Source organism: Argiope bruennichi, chromosome 3 (genome assembly GCF_947563725.1).
Source record: "Argiope bruennichi chromosome 3, qqArgBrue1.1, whole genome shotgun sequence".
NCBI classification, from domain to species: domain Eukaryota; kingdom Metazoa; phylum Arthropoda; class Arachnida; order Araneae; family Araneidae; genus Argiope; species Argiope bruennichi.
The window spans coordinates 59,753,166-59,777,470 of record NC_079153.1 but is presented as its reverse complement, the minus strand read 5'-3'; the positions used below and the strand labels follow the sequence as shown (position 1 = coordinate 59,777,470).

The following is a 24,305-nucleotide window of genomic DNA, read 5'->3' as shown; positions in this document are numbered from 1 at the left end:
ATGTAAGTATTGAATATCAATGGAGTATAAAATGTAATTGAGCCATTAATAAATTGTAGCATTAATAAATAAATGAGCCATTAATTAATTGTAGCATCGAAAGTTAGAACTTCAGCCAAATAATAAGATAAATTATATAAAAAATTACAACTATATAAAAATAAATTAAAATCAATTAAATATGAATCAAATTTTAAACAAATTGTTGACGAAAGAAAGTGTCAATAGATACTGATCGAAAGAATCGAGAGAGATCTATATTATTTTGAGTTTCTTGAAAATCAATGGAATATAAAATGTAAGTATTGAATGCAAGCTTTTAAAAATACATAATGATAATAATAAAAAATGCGGAACAAATCATTAACTCCTCATTCGATATAATTAATCTTAATTTAATAATAGATTTTTTTAAAGCATTATTTTGAATGAACCAAATTGAAGGTAAAATTTTTCATCTAAAAGAAGAAAAATCTAATTACAATCGAAATGTTTATTTTGCAGTCCAAGGGATTTAAGTAGAATCGTTCGGAAAAATCTTACTTCATTATTTAATTAAAGATATCTTCATGTTAATAATCGTTAGATAAATATTCAAATTCTGATGGTATGAAAAAATTTGATAAGGAATGCTTTCCGAACGAAAGAAGTTTTAATTTTATAATTAAATTAATGAGTCTTAAATTAAAAAATGTACAATTCAACCTAGAAGCAATTAAAGCTTATGTTTAAACAGCTATATAAATATTTAACTATTACTTACTATTTTATTGAAATAAAAATTCTTTTTTTTTAATTTGGACAAATCTTATAATGGTTCTCTGAAATAACTAATTCAAAAATTTCGAGTAAATCCTTATTTTAAGATAATGAAGTTAATTTATTTTTTTTAATAAATTTGTTTTATGAATTATAAATTATTTATAATGAAAGAATTATTACTTACTGTGAACATGCAAGATATGTGTCTGAACCACATCTCGGTTGTGTTGTGCATGACACGTGTAATTGCCACCGTGTATAAGCTGCACATTTGTCAGATATAAAGATCCGTCAACAAATACCTAGAAAAAAGAAGAAAGTGCTATTAAATTTTCTATCCTTAAAAATGTTTAGTCCATAAAATCATATATTTGTTCAAATAAATTTCTTCTCATAATAAAGGGGAATATATAAGTGTTGGTATTCTCAGACCAGACATAGAACTACAGAATTTAACAGAAATATACTTCAGAGGATGAAAAAGTTCCCATTTTTTTATACTTTCCCATATACGTAGTATGGAAACGTATACGAAACATATACGTTGTATCCGTGAAAAAATTCGAAATCGAAGAATCTCAGCTTTTAGATCTCACTGAGTTCGAAAAACACATTTTTGGGGGAATATCCGTCTGACAAAGATAACTCAAAACCCTTTGGACTAGACAGTTTAATATTGGTTACACCAAATTTGCAGATTTTTATCAAATTGTGAATAAAGTCTGATCAGAGGAAGTTCGTCTGTCCGGCTGTTTGATTATAAGTTAACCCTTTCTAGGGCCGTGGGAAGTATGCTTCCCACCCAATTTATCAATCTTTGTATGAAATTATGTAGGTTGGCCTAAGTTCTGACAAATTTTTTTAGCAAGTCAGAAACTTAGATGCTTTAGTCCTTTATCTCAGACAAAATGATGTGTCTTGATTTGTTACTTAATTATTAATTAACCAAATTAATTAATGAATCAAATTAAATTTATCTAATAAGCTAAATGAATCCCTTTTCTTATTCTAATTTCAAGCCTAAAAATATTTTAACATAATATGATGGTCCTTTAAAGGGTTAACACATTAACTACAAAACAAAGAGAGCTAGATAGATAAAATTCGGTACATCGAGAGTATAAACATCTGTCAAATTTTGAGTCAAATCCAATAGTCCGTTGATCTGCACTTTCAGAAACATGCAAACACGATGATTCAAAAACTTAATAACTTATGGAATTTAGTATGAGATTTTGTGACTACATGTGCAATTTTGTCCCAAATTTTGGTTTCAATTGGTCGAGAAAACGTGCCTAAAGCACAACTTCTATTTTCGGATACTGTTAATGACATGCCAAGGATTAATCGCCAAGGATGGCACGATAGATTCAGTAGATATGTTAAATTCACGCCAAAGATTAATATTTCGTAACTATTGTACGCCAATGCCATGCAAATCTCTGGCATGAAAGTTTATTAGACAGGATGGTTTGTGGAAACCTGTGGATGGAGAATGGTTTGTGGAAGCCTGTTCCCCATCTTTTTGAAATTTTGTTTAAAATTTCAATTTATTAAAAACTAAGCAATTTTAAAATTTTTCTGCGATAACTTTTGAAGCTATTATTATACAAAAGTGTTTACTCCGTGTTGAAATTAAAAGAGAAATTATCATTTAGTGACACTATTTTAATAGCCATTTAATCTTTTTCTAAACTTTGACAATATTATGCTGGTGAACTGTTATAAGCTGAAGTTGTTACTGCTGTTTAATCAGTGACTTTTTGTAAGATTGAAATGTTATTTTCTAAATGTGCTGTTCTTTATGTATATTTTAGACAATTCTTGTCTTCTGTAATGGTCATAAAATAAAACATAATTTTTCATCATTCAACTTGTTGTTCTACATCATATATCCATCGCTGATTCTCGTAAAACTAGTACCAGAAATGGGGTACACATCAGTGAAGATCTCTATTGTCGTTAAAGAAATAGAACATCAATCTAACAAATCAAATCATTTTCTGTAGTCTGCTCCACCAGACAAGCATAAAACATCATTATAAAACATTTTTTCACTCGAAATAGTTTATTGAAATAAATAAAAGGATTAACGATACACAATGCCTTTTGTAAATCAGAATTCTTTTTCCTTAAAACTTAATAATAAAAGTCTCGAGGGAATATAAAGACTCGGCATCCATTTTATTCCTTTCAAAATATCACATGAATGCACGATTCCATTTTAACATTGAAGTTTTCCTCCACCGACATAAAAGCATTTTATCAATACTATGTACAATAAATATGATTCTACAGCAAATGTATTCCCCTCTAATCCTATAAACTAGCTCTGGAATAATTCCAGCAATTACAATCGACCGAAACAGCAAATCTGATTATACATGAGAATGCAAAATTGACCATCGTTAACAGAAGATGCATGTGCGTGCATTATCTCAACATAATTGCATCTCGCTCAGCCACTGCTATGTTTTCTGAACCGGCATGCTTTAGAATTACTATCGGGAGTCTGATAATGAAATGCAATTTCAGATATTATCTTGAATTATATGTTTTCCGATACAGTGGGGGAATATTTAGTGTTTTTATTGGATGATTAAGTATGACCATTCGGTTTCAGATGCCAAATATTATTTCCACGTGAATATCGAATATTTCATTATAAACATTTATAATATAAGTGGAAAGAGAAGCTGTTTTTATGCCTGGTTTATGGGAATTATGACTATCCTAGGAGCCTTCAGTGACCCATTTTCTCGCTAGATATTTTGGCTTTCTTGGCTGTTAAACTATGAATATAGAATGCATTTGCTTAAAATTTCACCTAACTATTTGTTACGATTGAAAAATATAAATTTCACGGAATAAATCTATTACAAATTACTGCGTGTGTAATTTAAAAAGTATATACATCACGAAATAAAAACGGAAGTAAAAATTCTACATTCGGAGTAAATATTCAGTGATAACTTCTTATCTTATTTTAACACTAACTAAAACAGGTTGATCACAATGATTTGATGCAATAAAATGAAATAGGTTTGAACTTAACTATAAAAATAAAGTCTTGAATCAGATTATATATAAAATTAAATCAAAAATATTATTAAAATCAACAAAAATTTGAGTTTTAAAATAGTGTAAATGTTATATTTTCTAAATTCATACCTGAAAAATCACCAAACGCTTAATTATTAACAGTTTTATTTAATTTTTGGTCTTAGGTTTGGTCTTAGTTTTAAAAATTAAATACTTTCAAACTGTCCTTCTTCAACTTATACTATTCATTTTTATTGACCGGCTAATTCTCCCGGAATATTGATTGTGCTTAATTTCAATTAAATCTTTTATGCATAACATTATACTTATGAATCCTACATAAAAATATTTTTATGCTTGATATTGTGAAAGGTATGAAAGTCATGTAATTTTAATCGCCTTACACTTGTCCTGTTATTATATGCATGAACTTCCTAATGGCTTAGAGTCCTATGACATCAGAGGGCGATTAAAAACAAGTGTCTGAGTTATCTATTTCAAGTTGCTCGTTGTCTTTCACGTAAATGCAATTTTACTTTTAACTTCGCAGATAAAAAAGCAATCTTTCTTGCTCAGCTTTCTGCAGTGGAAAAAAATTCCACGCTTAAATGTTTGATTTGAAATCTGTTGTTGAAAATTATGAAAAAAAAAAAAAAAAATTAATAAAAATTGTTTAAGCAAAGAAAAGGGTGGAAAAATCCCAGAAGAATAAAATTTGCACGATTTAAAAAAAAAACCTTTTTGTTAAATTATAAAATTATGTTAAAATTATTTTTGTTCAATATGTTTTCAATTTTAGATGTAATCATCGAAAACGCCAAAATTTCGCATTATTTTTAAAACTGAATTTTCATATATATAATTAAAATGAAATCTACGATCGCATGTGAGAACATAAGTCATTATTTGTCTTAATTAATTTAAGTCATTAACCAGTTTAAACCGGTTTGAAACAATCACGAGACTTCTCTATTGGTCTCTCTCTCTCTAATGATAATTCTTTTAAACTTCCATTTTCAATTTTTCTAGCTGGCAAACAAAGTTTTGGAATTCGACCGATTTTGAGATGAAATAACAGCTATGATGTCATAGTTCTATGTCAACCTTTTAAAAACGCATCTGCTGTCAAAGAAGTATACATAATAACAATCCAATACTGGTAAAAGCAAGTAAAAAATATATGCTATTAAAAGAGGATGATGAAAATTGCCATTTATGCTTTATTCATTGCCTACGCGATTTCGAGCTTTAAAACCCCCTAACCAAAACATCATGTTCTTACATGATAAAAATGCAGCGAAATGTATTTCCTCATCTTCAGAGTATATATATTACGCTAAATTTAGTATATCTAGGTCAAATGGTCTGTCTTGTAAAGCACCACCGTGTACACGCATGCACATGAATGTACACGCGTACACACATGCGCATTCGCCTTTGTAATTAATAAAGAATTTCTACTATTCTTTTGAGAGAAAATAATATCATAGCGAAGAAACTATTTTAGAAAAAATGCTAATTCATCGCTTCTTCCCCTGGGGGAAAAATAAGTAGCTAGCAAGTTTAGATTCGTAATAAATCCCATGCAATAAAGCATAATTTATATATCTAGCCTGTAATACTTAGCAGAAAATTTAATACCTTTTTAATAATATTGTGAATATATGATTTAACATCATTATTTATTTCATATTTCAATGCAGGGATTTGCTATACAACATCGAGCATGGCTACATAACATCGATCATACACAACATGGCTAATTTGTATGGTTTGCTTTCCATAATTTCACACGTTAATCTAATTCATTTTTAAAATGTGGGATTATGTAATGACATTTAACAACGTTTTCCAGTGTTTGTATCCCTTGCATTATCAAGTTTCTATCCCGGCTTCGTTTGTCGTCACAATGTCTTTTTCTTTTATCATGTGAGAACATGATGTTGTTTCGGTTTGGGGTTTTTGAGCTTCAAATACGCGAGCAGAAAATAAGGGGCTTGGGTCACAAGGAGATATCGCTGGAAGAAGCACAATATCGAAAGTTATATATCTTAATAATAATAACATAATTAAAAAAAAACTTTCATTTTTAATTTCTAGCTGGCAAAAAAAAAAAAAAAAAAGGTTCGCAGCTCGAATTCGAACCTTGACCGATTTTGGCATGAAAAAATGACTGTTTTTCTAAATATTGACGCTTGTGTAATCTGATAATCACATGATTGTTTCAAACCGGTTTAAACTGGTCAAGGACTTAAATTAATTAAGACAAAAAATGACTTAAAAATAAATAATGTTCACATATGATAATTTTACGTTAGCAGATTTCAATTTTATATTTTTCATTTTTAGGCATTAAGATTTCTTTCACATAATATATTATAAATTGCCTTGTCCTTATATCATAAGGAAGCGCAGCAAAACCAAAAGTGGCTGTTGCGCTAAAAGACTCGGAACTCTTTATGCTGAGGAAATACGACTAATGGAAATTAATAGAAATACGATTAATTTAATGGAAATATTCTAAACCTAAATATCTATAGTCTAAAATTATCACCTTCTTTTATCAAAAATTAAAAAAAAGCAATTTTATTAATAGCTCATATCTGTAAGTCATTTGGCATAGACAGAAAAAATTCACTTTTCAACAAAATTCAAATAAATGCTCCGGAATTTCTAGGAAAAATATCATGCATACAATATCAATTCAAAATAAGAGCAAAAAGCAAACAAAATGGAGAAAATATGACTTTATTTTTATTTTTCAGGAGCAGGCATTGATTTTGGAGGAAAAGAATTTTCTTTCACTTATTATTTGATTTCTGAAAGGAAATTATTAATAAAAAGTTTGAATAGTTTCAACGGAAATATAACCCTACTTTATTTAATTATGCTGTTAAGCATTAGAAGAACGCTTCTCAATAAAATGATATCTTTTCTTTGAAAAATAGAAAAATATATAGAAGAATTGAGTCTAAGGAGATGACAGTGTAAAAGATAAAAGTTGACAATTTTTAAATTCAAAAGAAAAGCAAACATTCAAGTTTTAAGTTTAGCATAAATCATTGAAAAAACAAACAAACTTTCACATGAAAAATAAAAAAAATACAGTCAATTCAATTTAAAATATTATTTTTACAAAAAGTGTCTTATTTCTTTTATTCGATTACATAAACTCTGCAACTATATTTTCCCTTTTTTGTTGATGTTTCCATAAACAGTTTTATTTACTCTCTAAAATCGAAACTGAGAAAAATCGTCTGCTTATGGTAAACACACGGCACCGAATCCGTACCTCTCACCGCCTGCGGTTCATTGTAATCCAAATACCCCCAAGGGTTAAAAGCAGAACGTATCTTTTTAGATTAATTACGAAAACGCGCGCCTTCTCTTCAAAGGCAAGAACATCTTCGCCTTTATTAGATTAGCGACGTCGGGAAGATCAGAAAGCTGCTCTAATCACAGATCGGGAGAGCAAGGCTCCCTTGCTCTGACGTCATTCCCTGATTACGTCATTAATTCGCGCCCTTTCCAGGACCTGATTGAAAATTAATAGGATTAGAATATGAATGAACATTCTGAACCACGTGGATCGATGCCGCTTGTTGCCATCCAGATGTTCGAATATTTTGCGGCCGTTCTTAAAGCGTGTCGAGGGCTTCATTTAAAGACAAAAGGTATTACCGGGCCGTCAGAATTTGCTTCCAATAGCTAGTTATACAATGAATTCTTGATTTGGCGGGCCTTTCATTTTATCTCTTCATTATCCGAACAGAGTTAATTTCACGCGTGTTGCAAACGATAATTTTAACGCGATAAAGTTCGGTTTTGTTTTGGGGAGAATTTTCTGTTGTCAGCTAGTTCATTTTGAGTTAACGCTTAGAAATTTCGAGATAGTTTTGAACTTCATAATCTTTATTATCTCTTCAAGGAAAGGGAAGGTTTTATCTTTTCACAGCTAAGGTGTCCAATTAAAATTTAATGTAAGAGCACAAAAGTAAGTGGTGTTTTGATTTCGCGCTCGAATGATTCTTAATTAGAAGGAAAACTTGTTAAAACCAATACTTTTAAAGTTTGATCTCTATTAATAATAACTTTTAAAGAAAATTTTTTAATAATATATAGATGTTTAAGAATTTATCACGAATAATATTTAAAAATAGAGTAAAACTAGCAAAACTTCTAAAAAGGAAATTGAAGACACATAATTTAATTTATCATTTTATACTGAATATCATTCTCAATTCTTTCCTTAAAACAGAACATTTTTTATATTTGGCAATTTATAATTATTGGTTCTTTGGAAATATCATTACTTTTCATATATCATCTGAGAGGCTGCTGAACTTTGGATTACTTTTTCTATTAAGTGTTTAAAATCTGACATCTTTTAATCATATCTATTTTGTTTATGTAACATTTACTAAACTTTATTTATTATTATCTATAAATAGTAAGATTAGTAAAGTTAAGATGAAAAAAGAAAAATTATAATTGCATGTAAAGTGATCAATGTTATAATATGATCTTGTACAGTGGGTTATACCTCTTCTATCACGGATCATATAAGCTATCTGCTGTATGATCCATGAAAGCTGTTGTCTTGATTCAAGATCTGATGAAAAGAAGAAGGATATAAACCCAACAGTGAATCTTTGAGGTTTTTAAAGACAGCTTGATAGATTTCTCATGTCTAACTTACCTTTATTTTATTTTTCTAACGGATAATTATATAGAATATATTGTCATAATAATCTTCATCATTTCTATTGCCTATTCCATTGCCTATTGTCCTTATAGAGTTTAATCTAGCTTTTTTTTATAAATACAATAGAAACTTGATTTTCAAACTCCGTTTTCAGAATTTTCAGCCATAATTTCAAAACAAGTCTCAAGAAATATTTTTTTCTAATGCTATTTGCTTTCATCTTTTGAAATAAAATCGCAACAAACTCCAAATGTACTATTTACATTACCTTTTGTGTTAACTTTTTTTTTGTTTCAAATTCTTTAATTTTTCATCATTTATGGATACCATTAATGCAAACAAGAACAATATTCATTTTGAAAATACTAGAAATTTTCGAACAAAGTGAAAATGGAATATATCAAAAACAGTTCTTCTTCAGTTAAAATAAAGATCATACAAGCAATTGATTTCTTTTATCTATGCATATGTGATTCAGATAAAACTCGCAAAAAATCATATAATAAATAAACACAATAGATTAAAGTACTAAAAGGAATCTCTTTTAAAATCTACGAAAGATTTACCGAAGCGTTCCTCATTAGTCATTCGTGGCTCTCTTTGTTTTGATCAACAGCGGAGCAAAGTCAAAACTCTATAATGTGCCATTTTCTCTTCTGCAAATTTATGATGCTACAATCAGTTCCACCTGTCTCTTGCAGATGTTGCTGACCTGCACTCGTCCACTTAAGAGGCATTATTATTACAGAGAAACATTATTCACGTCGTAGATTGAAACTTCACTTCGGAGAGTGGAAATCTTACTCAAGATATTTAATTATTTACTCATTGATGAAAGATGGCTATTTCAACTGTGAATAATTAATTTTGTGAATAATTATTGAAATATACCAGGATGACCATAAAATAACTTTTCCTAGTATGGAGACATCTGCAGCTAAAACTAATGAGCTGAATGAAATTAAATTCCGTATGTAAACTGTGGAAGACGTAGGGTGGTAATAGGAAGGCATTTCGACAATAATAATAACATATATATGTTAATAATAATAACATATATATGTTAATAATAAAAACATATATATGTTAATAATAATAACATATATATGTTATTATTATTATTGTATTATTATATATATATAATGTAAAACACATATTTTTAAGCAGTTTTGTGGCCAAAGAGAGAAGACACTTTTCAGCTTTTTTAATTTTATTCCATCCCGGGAGGCATAATTTATGTACAAGCAAGAAGCGACGAGATACGTCAATCCACAGCGCGACACAAGAGCAAAAGAGCCAGAAATATTTTTTCCGGTGGTTTTATACAAAGAGATTCTGATAAGGATTTCTTTACACGTGTCGATTTAGTTAAGGGAATTATAGGTATATTTTAAAAGAATTTGTTTAGTGTGATGGATTTTTATCCTTTCACTCACAGCGTGAGAACTGCTTATTTAAGTATTTTTACAGAGCCCACGTAGCATTAATTAAATATAAAAGGTGGAATTGGAACATAAAATAAAAGAACATTTTAGAATGAAGTTAACATGGATTATATTAAGAAAAAATTAGGAAATTAATTAGGATTTAATTTAGATAATAAAATATCATTACATACATATATACAAAACGCTTATGTAGAGGGAAAATCAGGCCCAGTTTGTTAAGCGCTATTTGTCCAAAGCACACACGTTCGGATTATTTACATGCTTGACTTGGCTAAGTGTCAGATATGTTATTTTTTGGAATTGGAAAATAATAACAATGAAGAATTTGTCGAGCAATTTCGATGATGCATCGAAATCATCGGAAACGAGATTAGGCCAAATGAAAGTATTGAAGAACCATTCATAAGAAGTTCCAGTCTTCATGGACGAAATAGAGATGCTTTTATGACAACAAAGGGAAGTTCCTGAACTACAGGAGCATAGTTATCGGTTTTTATAACAGGATTCAATTCTTTTTGTTTGGCATGTTTCTGAGAAAAAGAAGTTAATTCAAGTAAAAAATATATTTAATGTTGCCAAGATAAAAGAAGAAAAAAAATGTTTTGGAAAATCTGTTGAATCCGCTGGAAACGTGAAAGGATTTACAAACCAATGATTCACTCAAAAAAAAAAAAAAATATATACATATTGCAATCTTGTAAGTGAATATAACTCTACTGTGGCTTTTGCTTTCACAGGAACAAAATTGATGAAAAATTAATGATCGTATTTCGTACAGTTGGAAATAATTTAAATTTACGTTTAATAAAGAACGTTTATTTATAATTTTTTATTACTAGTAGAAATGAATAAATTCAGCGAGCTGAAATCACGTGGTGATCCTAAAAGAATCCTAACATGATTTTAGGAAAGGTTGATGAACAGCACAAAGTGTGAAACCCCGTAGTAATAATAATTTATCGCATATTCTCTAATTAATAAGGTTATTCTTCTCCATAAAAAATTGTGGATCTTGGGCAAGGCCGCAAACGTCTCGTGTGCTCAGATTTTTATACTCGGAGTCCCACATGAGAGTTATGCGTTTCGAAATATAGTAGAGAAAATAAAATATTCATTTTGGACGCCTTTTTTTTACCAGTTGGAACATAAATTTTCCAAAAGACTACAATTATAATAAGGGATCGAATACCAAATTCCATCATTTAAATCGTTGCACTTTTGAGTTAATCGTTTATATATGCGCCAATACAGACCGATCAATTGTGAATCCTTTGGCAGATTTGATTCAGAATTTGAAAAAAAAAAATCTCTCTACATTTTAGATACTAAATATATATGCTAAATTTTATTCCTGTTATGTAGTTATCGTGTTGATTTGTTCTCGAATAGCCAAACAATTTTTCTCTGAATGGATTTCGTTCAGAAATTGATAGAATTCCATAAGTTTGGAATAAAGAAGTTATACCAAATTTCACCCACTCATCTCAAAATGTTATTTAGCTATCGTGTTCACAATTATAGATCTGAAACATAACTCCAAAATATGTATTTTTTGCATTCAGGTAAGTCTGAAAACTTTGATATACGTCAAAATCTCACGTTCGAATTTTTTGACGATTACAATACTTTCTTTGTATCAGAAAGTAAAAAGTGTCAAAATTCATAAGACTGTTAAATTGGTATAATTAAAAAGATAACGTTTAAATTTTGAAATGGTGTAAAATTAATTTTTGCGCAAGGATATTTTCTAAAGTTATAGCGAGAAAACGTCAACATTCAGGTTAATTTTTAACTAAAAAAAACCTAATTAAAATTTCAAAAGAATCACACCATGATTGTCGAAATTAAAAATTATCAATAATTCCTGGAAAATGGGTTATGTAAAATTTCATTCATGTTCAAGTAATAAAGAAATAAATTTATAGAAATGAATGACATATAGTATAAAACTAGAAGAAAATTAATTTTTTATTAATTAACTTTATATTCCCCAAGACCATGTGTGGCTTTTTCAGTGAGTCGACCTTCCATGTGCACATGGTAATGCACTTGGTATATATTCTCAATTACTGTTATCCCTTTCGCTATTTGTCTCAACTTTCCATTTTATCGTTTGATACTTTTAGTTCTGCGTCGGCTCTGACTCCAGAGGTCCAGTTTCCCCTCATTTTTTAATCATATTTCTTACTGCTGCAGCAGACATAATACCTTTACGTAAATCATGAAATTTTCTAAATTCCACAAAAGCCGCCGCCGTACTATACATCCTGTTATAAAACAGTTTTAACAATAAAGCACGCTCAGGTAAGATATAAAGCATATCAAGCACAAATCAACAGTCAATCAAAGAAGCGCTGACTGAATGATAGCTCTCTCCACTTTTTAAAAAGAATGAATGGCGTTACTGTCACGTACGCATAGGAAATTTGCATAATCTAGCTAGATTGCACGAATTTCCTAGTAGGTACGTGACATCAGTGCCGAAATCTCTTCTACAGGGGATTTTTATTATTTTTTTTTCAGAATTCATCTTCATTTGCTTTCCACAGTTTAAATTTGGTTTCATTTCATTGATTAGTTTTAGATACAGATGTTGCCGAATAGGAAAAGTTATTTTGTAAATATTCAGTATATTTTGATAAATATAATAAATTAACATCGATCATTTCGATTATATGATGAATGCATTATTACGCATCTAATCCAGAAGACGAAACGATAAAGTTGTTACAGTCAGTATGAAATATTTTGATTTTATTTGGAATATCTATGTAAAATCGTTTGGCAACAATTCATCGTCATAGTTTTATTGACATAAAGAAATTCCTTTTTTATATTCATTAATGAAATATATTGAGTACTAATTACAATTTTTTGCATACAGATATGAGTTTAATCAAAAACATTTTATATTCGTCTGGATTGTTCTGATTGTCTTAAGTACAGCATTTTGATGATCTATTTTGATAAATATATTCGAATTTTGTTAATGGAGTCCACTGCCTTTAAAAAAAAAGGATAAGATAATTTATTCGCAATTTTTACATTATAACTTAAATTTATTAAATAGAAGAGAAGAAAAAGGATGTTATTAGCATGCATTCTAGGAAAAGTTTCCCCTAAGCATGATAGGAGAAATAATTATTGCGGCAGAAACTGAAAACTTTATAAAGGTAGTAAACGACTCTCAACTGAAGATTTGCGCACTTTGCATTATGTAAACGAAGTGATTTAAAAGTGACGAATAATTAGTAATTAATCGTCATGTAAACGAAGTGACGAATAAATTAGAAATACTGAACCGACACATAAGTGTGAAATATATAAACAGTGTTTTATTATATTTAACAAGCATAATTTATTATCCATTTAGAGAATTCCTTATTTGAATCTATTTATCTTGTACTACTTTTCTTTTCTTTTGTTTAGTTTCTTTTTATTGCAAAACATGGGTATATGTACCTGCAATTTTTCAATTAAAAAAAACCCGAACTTGTTTGTTAATAAGTTTTTATTTTTCTTGTAAAATCAGCTAAAAGTAATTCTCCTTTAAAATCAAATAAAGGTTCATTGTTGAAGTGAAACTAAAATAATTTTCATTGTTGCCACTAATATTTCGTCCAGATTATTTTACCATTATTAATAATTAAGGTATAAAGAATTAGATTATTTTTTCCATATTAAATAGGTGTAAAAGAATACACTTTTAATAAAATTTTAACAATTTTGTTATACTTACAATTAGGGTTTAAAATTCAAAACTAAGAGACTGTGAAATGTTTTTAAAGTGTGTCTATTTTTAAATACTGCAGCTTTTTCCAAAAATAAGACTTTTCATTATTATCACTCGTATGTCTATTTAAAATTTGTTTAAAAATGTTTTTATATGGAAAGCCTCGAAACATAGTAAACAAGCATAAAATATTTAATGAAAATTTTTAGCACTCATTGATCTTGGGTATTTATTTTTAGCCATCATTGAATGGCAGATAGTTGGTAATATAATGATAAGAAGGAAGGTTAAATAACCTTAGAAGGCTTCCAGTTCAATGTCCGATCTTTTCTTTTATTCATGTGTAAATATTTCTATCGCAATTGGCTGTCGTGGAAAATGCAAGTACTTACTTTTATTTCATCTTCGTTGAGAGACGCCAAGTCCATATCGTTTCGTCGCCAGACGATAGGTGGCGGTGGAGTTCCAGTGACGTCACATTTTATTTCCACATTATCTCCAACTCTGGCGGTCACGTGATTCACTTCTAAGGCTTTGTCTAAGGATACGACGGACACGCCTGGAGAAAAATACAAGCTCAAATTAAATATCCAGATATTCAAACATAGAAAATGAAAAAAAAAAAAAAAAAAACATCAGGGTAATAATGTGAAAGAAAACATTTTTTTTTTTTTTTGAGTTTTAAAATTAAAGAGTTGTACAAAAATACATAAATGCAGTAAAGAAAGGGAAGAAAGAGGAAAGGATCACTAAGTAATTAGTTGCACTAAGGAAACGCTCACCATATTCTTCTAATAAAATAAAAAGAACTCACAATAAATGTTAAAAACAGAAAAATCGGCATTTTCTTCCTAATATTGCATTAAAATTTCAGATTTATTGAAGACTTATCTATATATTCAGAAATCTGCTCATAAAATAAAATAGCACTTTCAAAAGTTTTATAAAATAAGGAATTATAATTTTTATATTTTTATTTTTATATTCAGTTATCAATTTTCTCTACCTAATTATTCAATATACAATTTTTTTTGTAAATACAGAAATTTTTAATCAATGCATGACAATTTTAAACGGATATGTGTTTAAATAAGAAAAAAAAAAGATAAAAGCTATTATAATATTATGAAATGACTCCTGATATCTCCAAAGCGATAATTAAATACGAAAACTTAAAATATTAAATTTGCTATCAATTATAGCACAGATTCAATAAAATTTGATTTAGGAATATATTGTTTTCAAAGTCACAACGTCATCTTTTTAATATAAATCTGTCTACTCTAAAGGTGATCCAAGTGCTAATTTCTAAATTGTTAAGTTTAGACACATATTCTCAATAGAATTTTTTTTTCCTAAATGGCGTAAATAATTGCATTTATTTGAATAAGAAAAGTCTACTGCTGAAAAAAATAGCGAAGTGCAAAAATTTTTACAGACCCTGGTACTGTTATTCATATCCAGCAAATTATTCTTGATACACTAACATTCTAAATAAAAAAAAGTTTTGAATCTTCTGTAGCTAAAATTGACCGAGTTATGAATGCTTTGAATATTACTATTTTAGACCATTTAAATAACAACATCAAGAGAAGAGAAAACTTCGTCCAATTGACGGACAGCATTTTCATGGGGCGATTGTTGATTGACTAAAAATAATAAAATTCAATGCTTCATGATTCTTTCAGTTTTCAGTCACAAAAAAAAAAGAACTTTTCTTTTTTAAAATATTAGAGTATCAAAATATTTTACTAAATATAATTGAAAAATTCGGAAGATTATTAAAAAAGTTAAAAAGTTGTAAAACTTCATAATCTTTTTCTTTTTTTTTTTTAACTCAAATATATATATAAAAAATTCTTTGCGTCATTTAGAATATTTTTTTCAATTGAAAGCTCATACATAGATCTAATGGTTCAGAAATCAGATATCCGACCACTGTTAGAGTAGACACCATTTATATTTTCACTGAAATACTGAATAAATTTCAACTGTCAACTTAGATATCTGTAAAGAAACTCACTAAACTTAAGTTAGGAAAATGTCAGAGGTCAGACTTCCAGATAAGTTACAGTTAGTAGAAAAAGACACCCATCTATCACAAGTGACATTTCAGATATCTTTTGGATGAATTTCCTGTCAGCGGAGTCAATTTAAGAGATATATGCAAGGATAGCGGACATCAAAAGTGACGTAGAAGAACTCAGGGATTATCTTAATAAAATAGTTACATAGCAAGAAGAATCAATATATCTATGACCATCCAATTTTATCTGGATTTTTCTTACGAAGCAGATTTTTTTTTTTGGTAGAAATACCCCAAACGGAATACTTTCGATAAACATACATGTCTTCTGTTGATAAAGTAGATAAATCAAAGAGGAAAAATGAGATTAACTATTATGTTCCCCTTTTATCTATATTCTTGTCATAAAATGGATATTTCATGTGGACAAATAATAAAAAGGATACTTTCTGTCAATATGTCCAATTTTTACCTTCGCGTGCACGAAGTGTACAAAGAAAAAGAATTATAATTTTCAAAAATTTCGAACTTGACATTTTTTTTTTGCGAATCGCTCAAGTTTCAGATCTTCCAGTCCAAAATCTGTGAATACGCTAATTAAAAATGTTTTGAGCTAGAAAGATGAAATTTGTTATGTTATCTTTACACCAAATTTATAGATTTCTATCAAATTTTGGACGAAATCCACTTACATGAAATCTGTTTGCCTGGCTCTGTCGAACACGATAATTAAAAAAAAAATGTAAACAAATCTAGGCGGATAAAATTTGGTACACAGACTTAGTATTTTATATTTGTATATAATTTAGAATCAGGTTTTCGGTTATTGTGCCATAATATGCTTTGAAATTATTAAAGAAAAATATTAAAGTTGCAATTAATTTTTAATAAAAAAAATCTAAACAAGATTTTGAAAAAAACCCTTTTTGAATGAGCATTCATAAACTAAGAAATCGGTTTTACCTATCGAATTTGATAATTCTATATTCAAAGCTTTAAATGACTTGACTTATGTATCCCATATGCCGCAATTTAAATAGTATATATCCAATTAAATATTTTAATTTTCAAAAACTAATATTAATAAAATTAAATCGTCTCTAAAAATTATTATTACAGCACATGCTGATGTCAGTAATTAATATGTAGTTGCATTGTATTCTTAAAATAATATTCGTTTCTGCGCCTAATATGCAGGTTACTTATTGTTTAAAAACTGAAAGGTACCATTTTGATTATAAGTCATTGTGTAGGTTAGAATTTCTATATTATATTTAAGTTGGAGAGAAAGGGAAGCAGATAAACTCGATTCAGGATCAATGAAATGAAAAATTCTTTTACAATTAGAAACGTTTACTCGAAGCAAATATTTTATGAATACTTATGCATTGAGCAAAAATTTTAATTAGTACGATAGCTATCTATAAAAAGACAATGAAAAAAGGGGAGGGTAAAAAAATCTGGGAGAAAAAATCGCAGATAATTTTAAACCGTATATATTTCTATCTCAGTTATGGTTACAGTTAGAAGTAATTTTCATTTAGTCAAGTGAAGGTTTTGATGATCAGCGCATTTAATTACTTTTCTCTGTCTCTTTACGAAATACTTACTTATTGAATTTTAGTACAAAAAAAAATCCAACGAAAAAAGTTTTTTTTTTGTCCGTTTATCCTGATTTGCATTTAAAAAAAGAGTTTTCCTTTCCTTATTTTTATATGTTTATTTCATTCGAAGTTCAGGAAATCTTCGAAGATTGAAGAATTCTTCCTCCTACAATTCTTAAACTCTACGAGAGATGTCGCTTCTGTTGCTTAATGGTATTTATTTATTTAACAATTTCTCAATAGTTACGAAGTAACGGTTAGAGCTAAAAAATTTGGTTCGTTTCATGTTCTCTGAGAAAGCGAATACATTTCATTGCTTTCTTTTCCTTTAGTTTCTAATAAGCATTCTTAATGATTTTGAAGGTAGGTTTTGAAAGAACCAGGGTAGATAATATGGAAGTAAAGCGAAAAAGTAACTCAACTACGTGACATAGAATCATTATTTGTTTTTCTCCATTGATATAGAGGCAGATTTTTTTTTTAAATTCCTGCTTCCAGATGAGTTAACGAAATGATACCAATATATAATTATTTTTCTTCCTTAATTAGACTGAATTATTTTAATAAATTCAAATCTTTTGATATTTATTATTATACAGAAATTTTACTGTGCATAAATGAAGTTTGGAAAATGTTTCAAATTTCGAGTGCAAGTAATAAATTTGTAAATTTTCAAATGCGAATAATAAATATATAAATTTTCAAATTCAAATTATAAATATATAAATTTTCAAATGCAAATAATAAATTTATAAATTTTCAAATGCAAATAATAAATTTATAAATTTTCAAATTCAAATTATAAATATATAAATTTTCAAATGCAAATAATAAATTTATAAATTTTCAAATTCAAATTATAAATATATAAATTTTCAAAAACAAATAATAAATTTATAAATTTTCAAATGCAAATTTATAAACGGGTCCAGTTTTTCAAAGTAGCATAACGACAAATTGCTGCTTTTATATGCAACTAACTGTCTTTACCAACCAGTTAGCTGGTCCAAATATTGACTTTCCTGGCTTTTTTTCTTATTTTTTTAAAATTTATTGTTTTCTTTAAATTTCTCTTTAATATGAAATTTCTCTTACATTAACAAAAAATGGTTTTGAATATTTTTACACCATTATAAAATTTAAATTTGTGTTCTTTCTAAATGATTTCAATTCAATTCCCAAGCATTTTTCATCTTAATTTTGACAATTTCTTAAAAATATTTTTTGCGTATTTCTATAATTACTGTTTAAAAATTATAAATTTTTTTCATTATTTCATCAAATATTTAATCACGTGATTTAAGTCCAATGACGAAAGCAAAAGAAGAAATATTCTACTAATTACTCGCACAGTTCATATAAGAAATTTAAAAAAAAACAAAAAACAAAAACAAAAAAGAAAACGGAACCACATTACAGTAAAAAACAGCCTGTAAACTTAAATAGATCATTCAAATTCTTGGCATTATGAGGTCATGGGATTTAACTCCATTAGGGATTTTCATACACAAAATAAACAGAATAAGTGGAAAGCTTTAAAAATAATAAGGCTTCAATATCTGTTACATTTTGATATTCAGCAATATTTTGTTGACAGAACCAAGAACAACAAGTTATATATAAGAGATTTGATAGAATTTAGAAGCAAACGATATTTTTGGCGAATAGAAGCAAACGATATTTTTGACTAATCAGTTGGCAGACATTAGCGACAAGTAATAAATAAGCTAGATAATGTGAAGGTGTAGATTGGTCAGTATAAATACTTACATCAAATGCTTATGGCAAAAACGAATAAGTTTTTTAATCGAAAATCACGGGGATCCCTATTGGCATACAGTGAAGTAATGGAAATGCATAGCTAAATAATCGAGGGAGGTATTCTGAGTGTGATAAATGATAATTTACTCAATCGACCTCTGAAAGCAAAACACTGCGTGCAATTTTATCGGTAGTTTGTGGGAAGGAAAAGAAAGAAGGTGCAAAGTTCGATTCAGACAAGTCGATCGAAAAATCTTTTTTTAATTAGTGCAACTTGCCTAAAGCAAAGAGTTTGGGACCCCTTTTCGATCGACAACTGCCTTAATTAGCACTGCGACAAATGTATCCTAAAGAAAGAGGGGAAAAAAAACCCGAAAAAGAAAACGAAGAATCAAAACAGTTTCTGGGAGAAATAACCGCAGACGATATTAAATCGTATACATTTCTCTCTCAGTTTTGGCTACAGATTGAAGCAGAATTTTCATTTAGTCGAGTCGAGCGAGGGTTTTAATGATCAGCAATTTTAATTCTTTTTTTTCACCGTCTTCTCCTTATGAAGTGCTTACTTATTGAGTGCTGGCGGGGAAAAAAATTCTGAGAAATGCATGCATTTTTTTCCTTCTGATTTGTGTGGAAGAAGTATTTCTTTCTTTTCTTTTTTTATATATATTTATTTTGTTCGAGGTTCAGAAAATCTGCGGCGGTTGAAGAATTTTTCTTTCGGAAATTCTTATGCTCTTAGAGAGCTGCCAGTTCTTTTGCTTAATAATATTTATTTGCTTAACAACTGCTCAGTCGTTATGAGTTACGGTTACAGTGGAAAAATGTTAGTTCGTTCGACGTATTGAGCGAATGTTTATATTTTATTAAAATCTTTTTTCGTTAGTATCCAAGTAAGTATTCATTAATGACCCTAAAGTAAAATTTGAAAGAACCAAAACTTAGTTGCAAGGAAGTAAAAGAAAAAAAAAAAGTTACTCAATTAATTGACGAAAGAAAATATCTTTATACTTGATATTTGAAATGATATTTTATTCAGTCTTAAAGATTTATGACGATAAAATGCTGAAATAGTTAAGTCATGGAAGTTTTTTTTTTATTCAGTGCATATATCAGAATCAGTTGAAATCTTTTGGCATTTATTATTAAAGATTTGAAGTTATTTTCTAGATATGCAACAAAAAATTATCGAAATATTTCCAAGGTTTTAAAGATAATCTTATAACTATTTTCTTCTACGGGGGGGGGGGAAGATAGCTTTCGGCTAGTAGTTCTTTCTTCGTTTTTATTAAAACCTGTCTTAAGAAGAGTGGTGGTGGTGGTGGAGGGGGGGGGGTATGTATGATGAATACATATTTTTAGTTTTAAGGCGAATGCACCTTTAAGATAATTATAAAGAGTTAAATGAAACATCAAATATAATTTTTAAGAGTAGAGATATTAAAAGAATTATTGATTATTTTCCTTAGTAATATATGTTATTATTGGATATATCCGGCATTGCTTAAAATAAAGATTCTTCCTTTATGCTTCTTAAGACACTACTTTTATATAAAATAATATACAAAAGCCTTTTATCTTCTGCTTGTAATTAAAATTAAAATATCAACTGAACTTGATAATCTTAAAAATCCTTAATTGCTAATAACTGTTTTCTTAAATTATTATTATTAGTTATACGAATTTTGTACACGAATTCTAAAGTATTAGAGATTGTCTTCGTTTGAGCGATTGACTTTATCCTAATTTTAAGAATATTAAAATCCCCAAGATTCCAAATATCAATAAAAGATAAATAAAATAAAGTAATATTAATTAAAAGCAAGCTCATAAGTTGTATTAAAATCAAAGAAACTTAAAAGAATAGTGTTAGAATAGTTAGAAGCCTAAAAAAGGATTGTTTTCTTAATTTCTAATTAATTGAATATTTAATTAATTTTTATATTTTGAAAAATCATCAATATTCTTTCTCAAGTCTTATATAATAGGTGTGCAAAACTAGGTTGAATTCGGCCCAATTGTTTAGGAGCAGATGTGGAACATACATCTATAGCCACAATGACTTTTATTTATATTAAGATGAAAATAAATCTGTATATTCTTTAGACAGAAATCTAGTAGTAAATTAGATTTCAAGTAGAGTGATACGAAAAATGAGATCACATTTTTGTTCAATATTTTTCTTCAATCTAAAACAATAAATTACATTGATATCTTCTTTCAGACTACTCTAGAGTTTGTGGAGCAGGATTGATTAATTATAGACTATCTGAGAATTACTCTGGTATTCTATACGTGACATTCCTATACTTTATCAACTTGAAAATGTTATTTTGATCTCTGCAAACTGAATATCCACAAGTGTTCTCTAAGCCGAGAGCGTGCCATTAGATAATCAAGACATTTGATATTCAATACTGAGTGATTAAAAGTACTCCTGCTGAAATTCACTTCTCCGAATACTCCAGAAGTATTCCCTTTCCCGAGAGCGGATAAAATCAGAGATCATAAGAGTACCCAATCTCGTGATATGAATTTCAGAAAATTTGGCAATCAAAATACAAAGAAATTATCATTAAAATATTGTTGTTGAGAGTCTTTTATGAAGAAGATAGAATGAATTACTGCAGCAACGTCAATTAATTGTTGTCACAGTGATATCATTTCAAAATATTGTTACAAATCTGTAATTTTGCTACCCGGCCCGAATAGTGTCATCGTAAGAAAGCCAATTGTACGATCTGTCCTGTGCATGTTGAGTGGATGCCGCGTCAATAACCTCGGAGCTTGGCGACAAATTTGGCGAGAATTTGGTGGTTTGGCGATGAATTTGGCGAGTTTGGTGACTAAATGGATACTACTGGAAAGTTCGAGAACTTTCACGATCCATCCACTAAGACCCAAGATACAGCCAGGTACGCCCTGATTGGTCCGAAGATTCCAGCCCCGCCTCCCGGAACTATAAAAGACAAGCAATCTGAATCTGCAGAAAAGAAGTCGTGTGGATCGTCAGAAATGGTGTGTGCGAGTGGTCGGAGTCGCCGACACGTAGAAAAACTGGAGAATTAGACAGCAAGCAAGCTGCTGAACTATTAGAGATTAAATGCGCTGCGTCATTACAATTGAGTGGCGGTATTTGTAGTAGAAGAAAAAATTTGTAACAATATGATGAACATAATGATGCAATAAAAAGAAGCGAAAATTAAGAAGAAAAGAAATACTTGATGAAGATTACCATTTTTTTTTAATTTTAAATTTCTTGGCATTATCACATACTAATGCTTGATTGTTTACAGCAATTGCTAGTATCTATTACACTTTTAGATAGCATATAATTAGTAATTAATATGCATTAAGTAATAATTGAATCGTGTTAATATTTAGGGCTACCCACCTAGTTTCCTCTATAGTTTATTTTCAGCTCCTTATTGTGCCGTAAGTAATTCTGTTATTAAAAGCGTTATCATCGATACCTGGCCATCTTATGAGCTTATAATAGGAAAGATTTAGTTCTAAACACTCTGGTAGTATATTTTATAGAACGAAAAAAAATTAAAACACTGAAATAATTTAAATATTTTCTCGTTAAAATGAAGCATAAATCTTATTCTAAAATAAGCAATAAGATTTTTTATAAATCATTATCAAACTTTTGTACGCGATGACAATCAAATAACTATAGCAATGTAAACTATAAACGATAATTAGAAAAAAATACATTTTCTTTTTATTGTAAATACATTTTTTAGGCATACCTTATTGAGAAAATCGGTTAGTTTTTCTGAATTACAAAACATGTTTGGCGACTAGCTAGAAATGTTGGCTTTGTTTAATTTTAACCAAATCTCTCTTATCTTATAAAACGTTTATGATTCCTTTAACAAAATAGTTTTAAGCATCAAATGAAATAGAGTTTAAAGCCATGTTATTTTTATCAAAATGCCATTAAAAATACAATCGCCCGGATAATCCATCATAAACATAATGCACGTAACGTTTCAAGAGGATTTTAATTATGGGTTTTCTCCTTTGGAACATATTATTGTATAAACACCATTTAAAATTTAATTTTATTTCCTCATAATTTATTTCCTTTCCAATTTCATTTCCTCATAATTATCTTCCGTCTTTTAATGAATTTTAAAAATATTTTACAACAATTTTTTTTCTTTGCTTTAATACTTGTACTTTACATACTCGCGTTGTAAAGATATTAAATACATTTTTTTAGGTGAAAATTATCGTTTGCTATATATAACAGTACGTTTTTAAAAATTAAACAAACACAGAAGAATCAAACCATATTACGATTAATCGCATTATTTACTAAGCCATATTATTTAAATCTGAATAAGATAGCAAACCAATATTATTCTACAGGGATAAAAAATATTTTTAAATATTAGAGTAGAAATAAAAAAAAATATTTTTTTAGCATTTTTATAATTTTTTGTTAAGAATTTTTAGCAGTTCGTTTAAATTAATGAAAAAAATTTAGAATAATATTTCAGAAAACAAGAACAGATAATAAAAGAACTTACTTCCACAAAAATAGATAGAAAGTACAGTTAACACAGTATTTCAAATAAAAATTTACATTACACGAGCAAATACAATTATTCATGTTATGAAAAATAAAATGCAGAGTTTATTTGAATGTTAACTGAAATGTAGATTTCTTTCCTACAAACAGGAGCTCTAGAAGTGGATCCGTTTGTTGAATAATCTCTCAGACAGAATCCTAGAGTACTATTTCGCAATGTGAGCTGGCAAAACCGGAAAAGAAGAAGAAAAATCTTCCCTCCAGTTGGAAAAAAGAAGCATGGAAGTTGGAACTTGAATTCATAAAAAAAGAAGATTCAAGAGCTTAAATTCATATATATATTTTGTGATTCGATCCTTTTTATTTCTGAAATTTCTGTAACTTTTGTGGTAAACAGTTTTGAAGAATTGTTATACATTTTATGCAAAATAAGTTTCGTAATTTTTTTCGATTTAAAATGATGGTATGCATAATAACATTCTTTCTGAAATTCTATAATTTACATAAATGCATAATAACTTTCTGGAATTCTCTTTAAACAACTCCTTCTTTCCCAAAAAAAATTATTAATAATTCAATTCCATTTACAGCAATATTCACAATTATACCAATATGTTCCCAATTACTCCAGGGACTATGATATAATTGGGATTGTTTGTCTTGTCTTCTGGCTTCAGTACA

The 24,305-nt window shown here is 28.6% G+C and overlaps 1 protein-coding gene across 3 annotated transcripts in view; it reads right to left on the bottom strand.

The window, feature by feature from the left end:
• LOC129963311 (follistatin-related protein 5-like) overlaps window positions 1-24,305 on the bottom strand; it is a 498,278-nt gene that overhangs the window by 16,933 nt on the left and 457,040 nt on the right. For all 3 annotated transcript variants that reach the window (XM_056077602.1, XM_056077604.1, XM_056077603.1), the window contains exons 7-8: window positions 14,083-14,249; window positions 947-1,064 (exon numbers count right to left, since the gene is read on the bottom strand). In XM_056077602.1, the coding sequence (XP_055933577.1) occupies window positions 947-1,064; window positions 14,083-14,249 (285 nt within the window). The remainder of the gene's footprint in view (window positions 1-946; window positions 1,065-14,082; window positions 14,250-24,305) is intronic.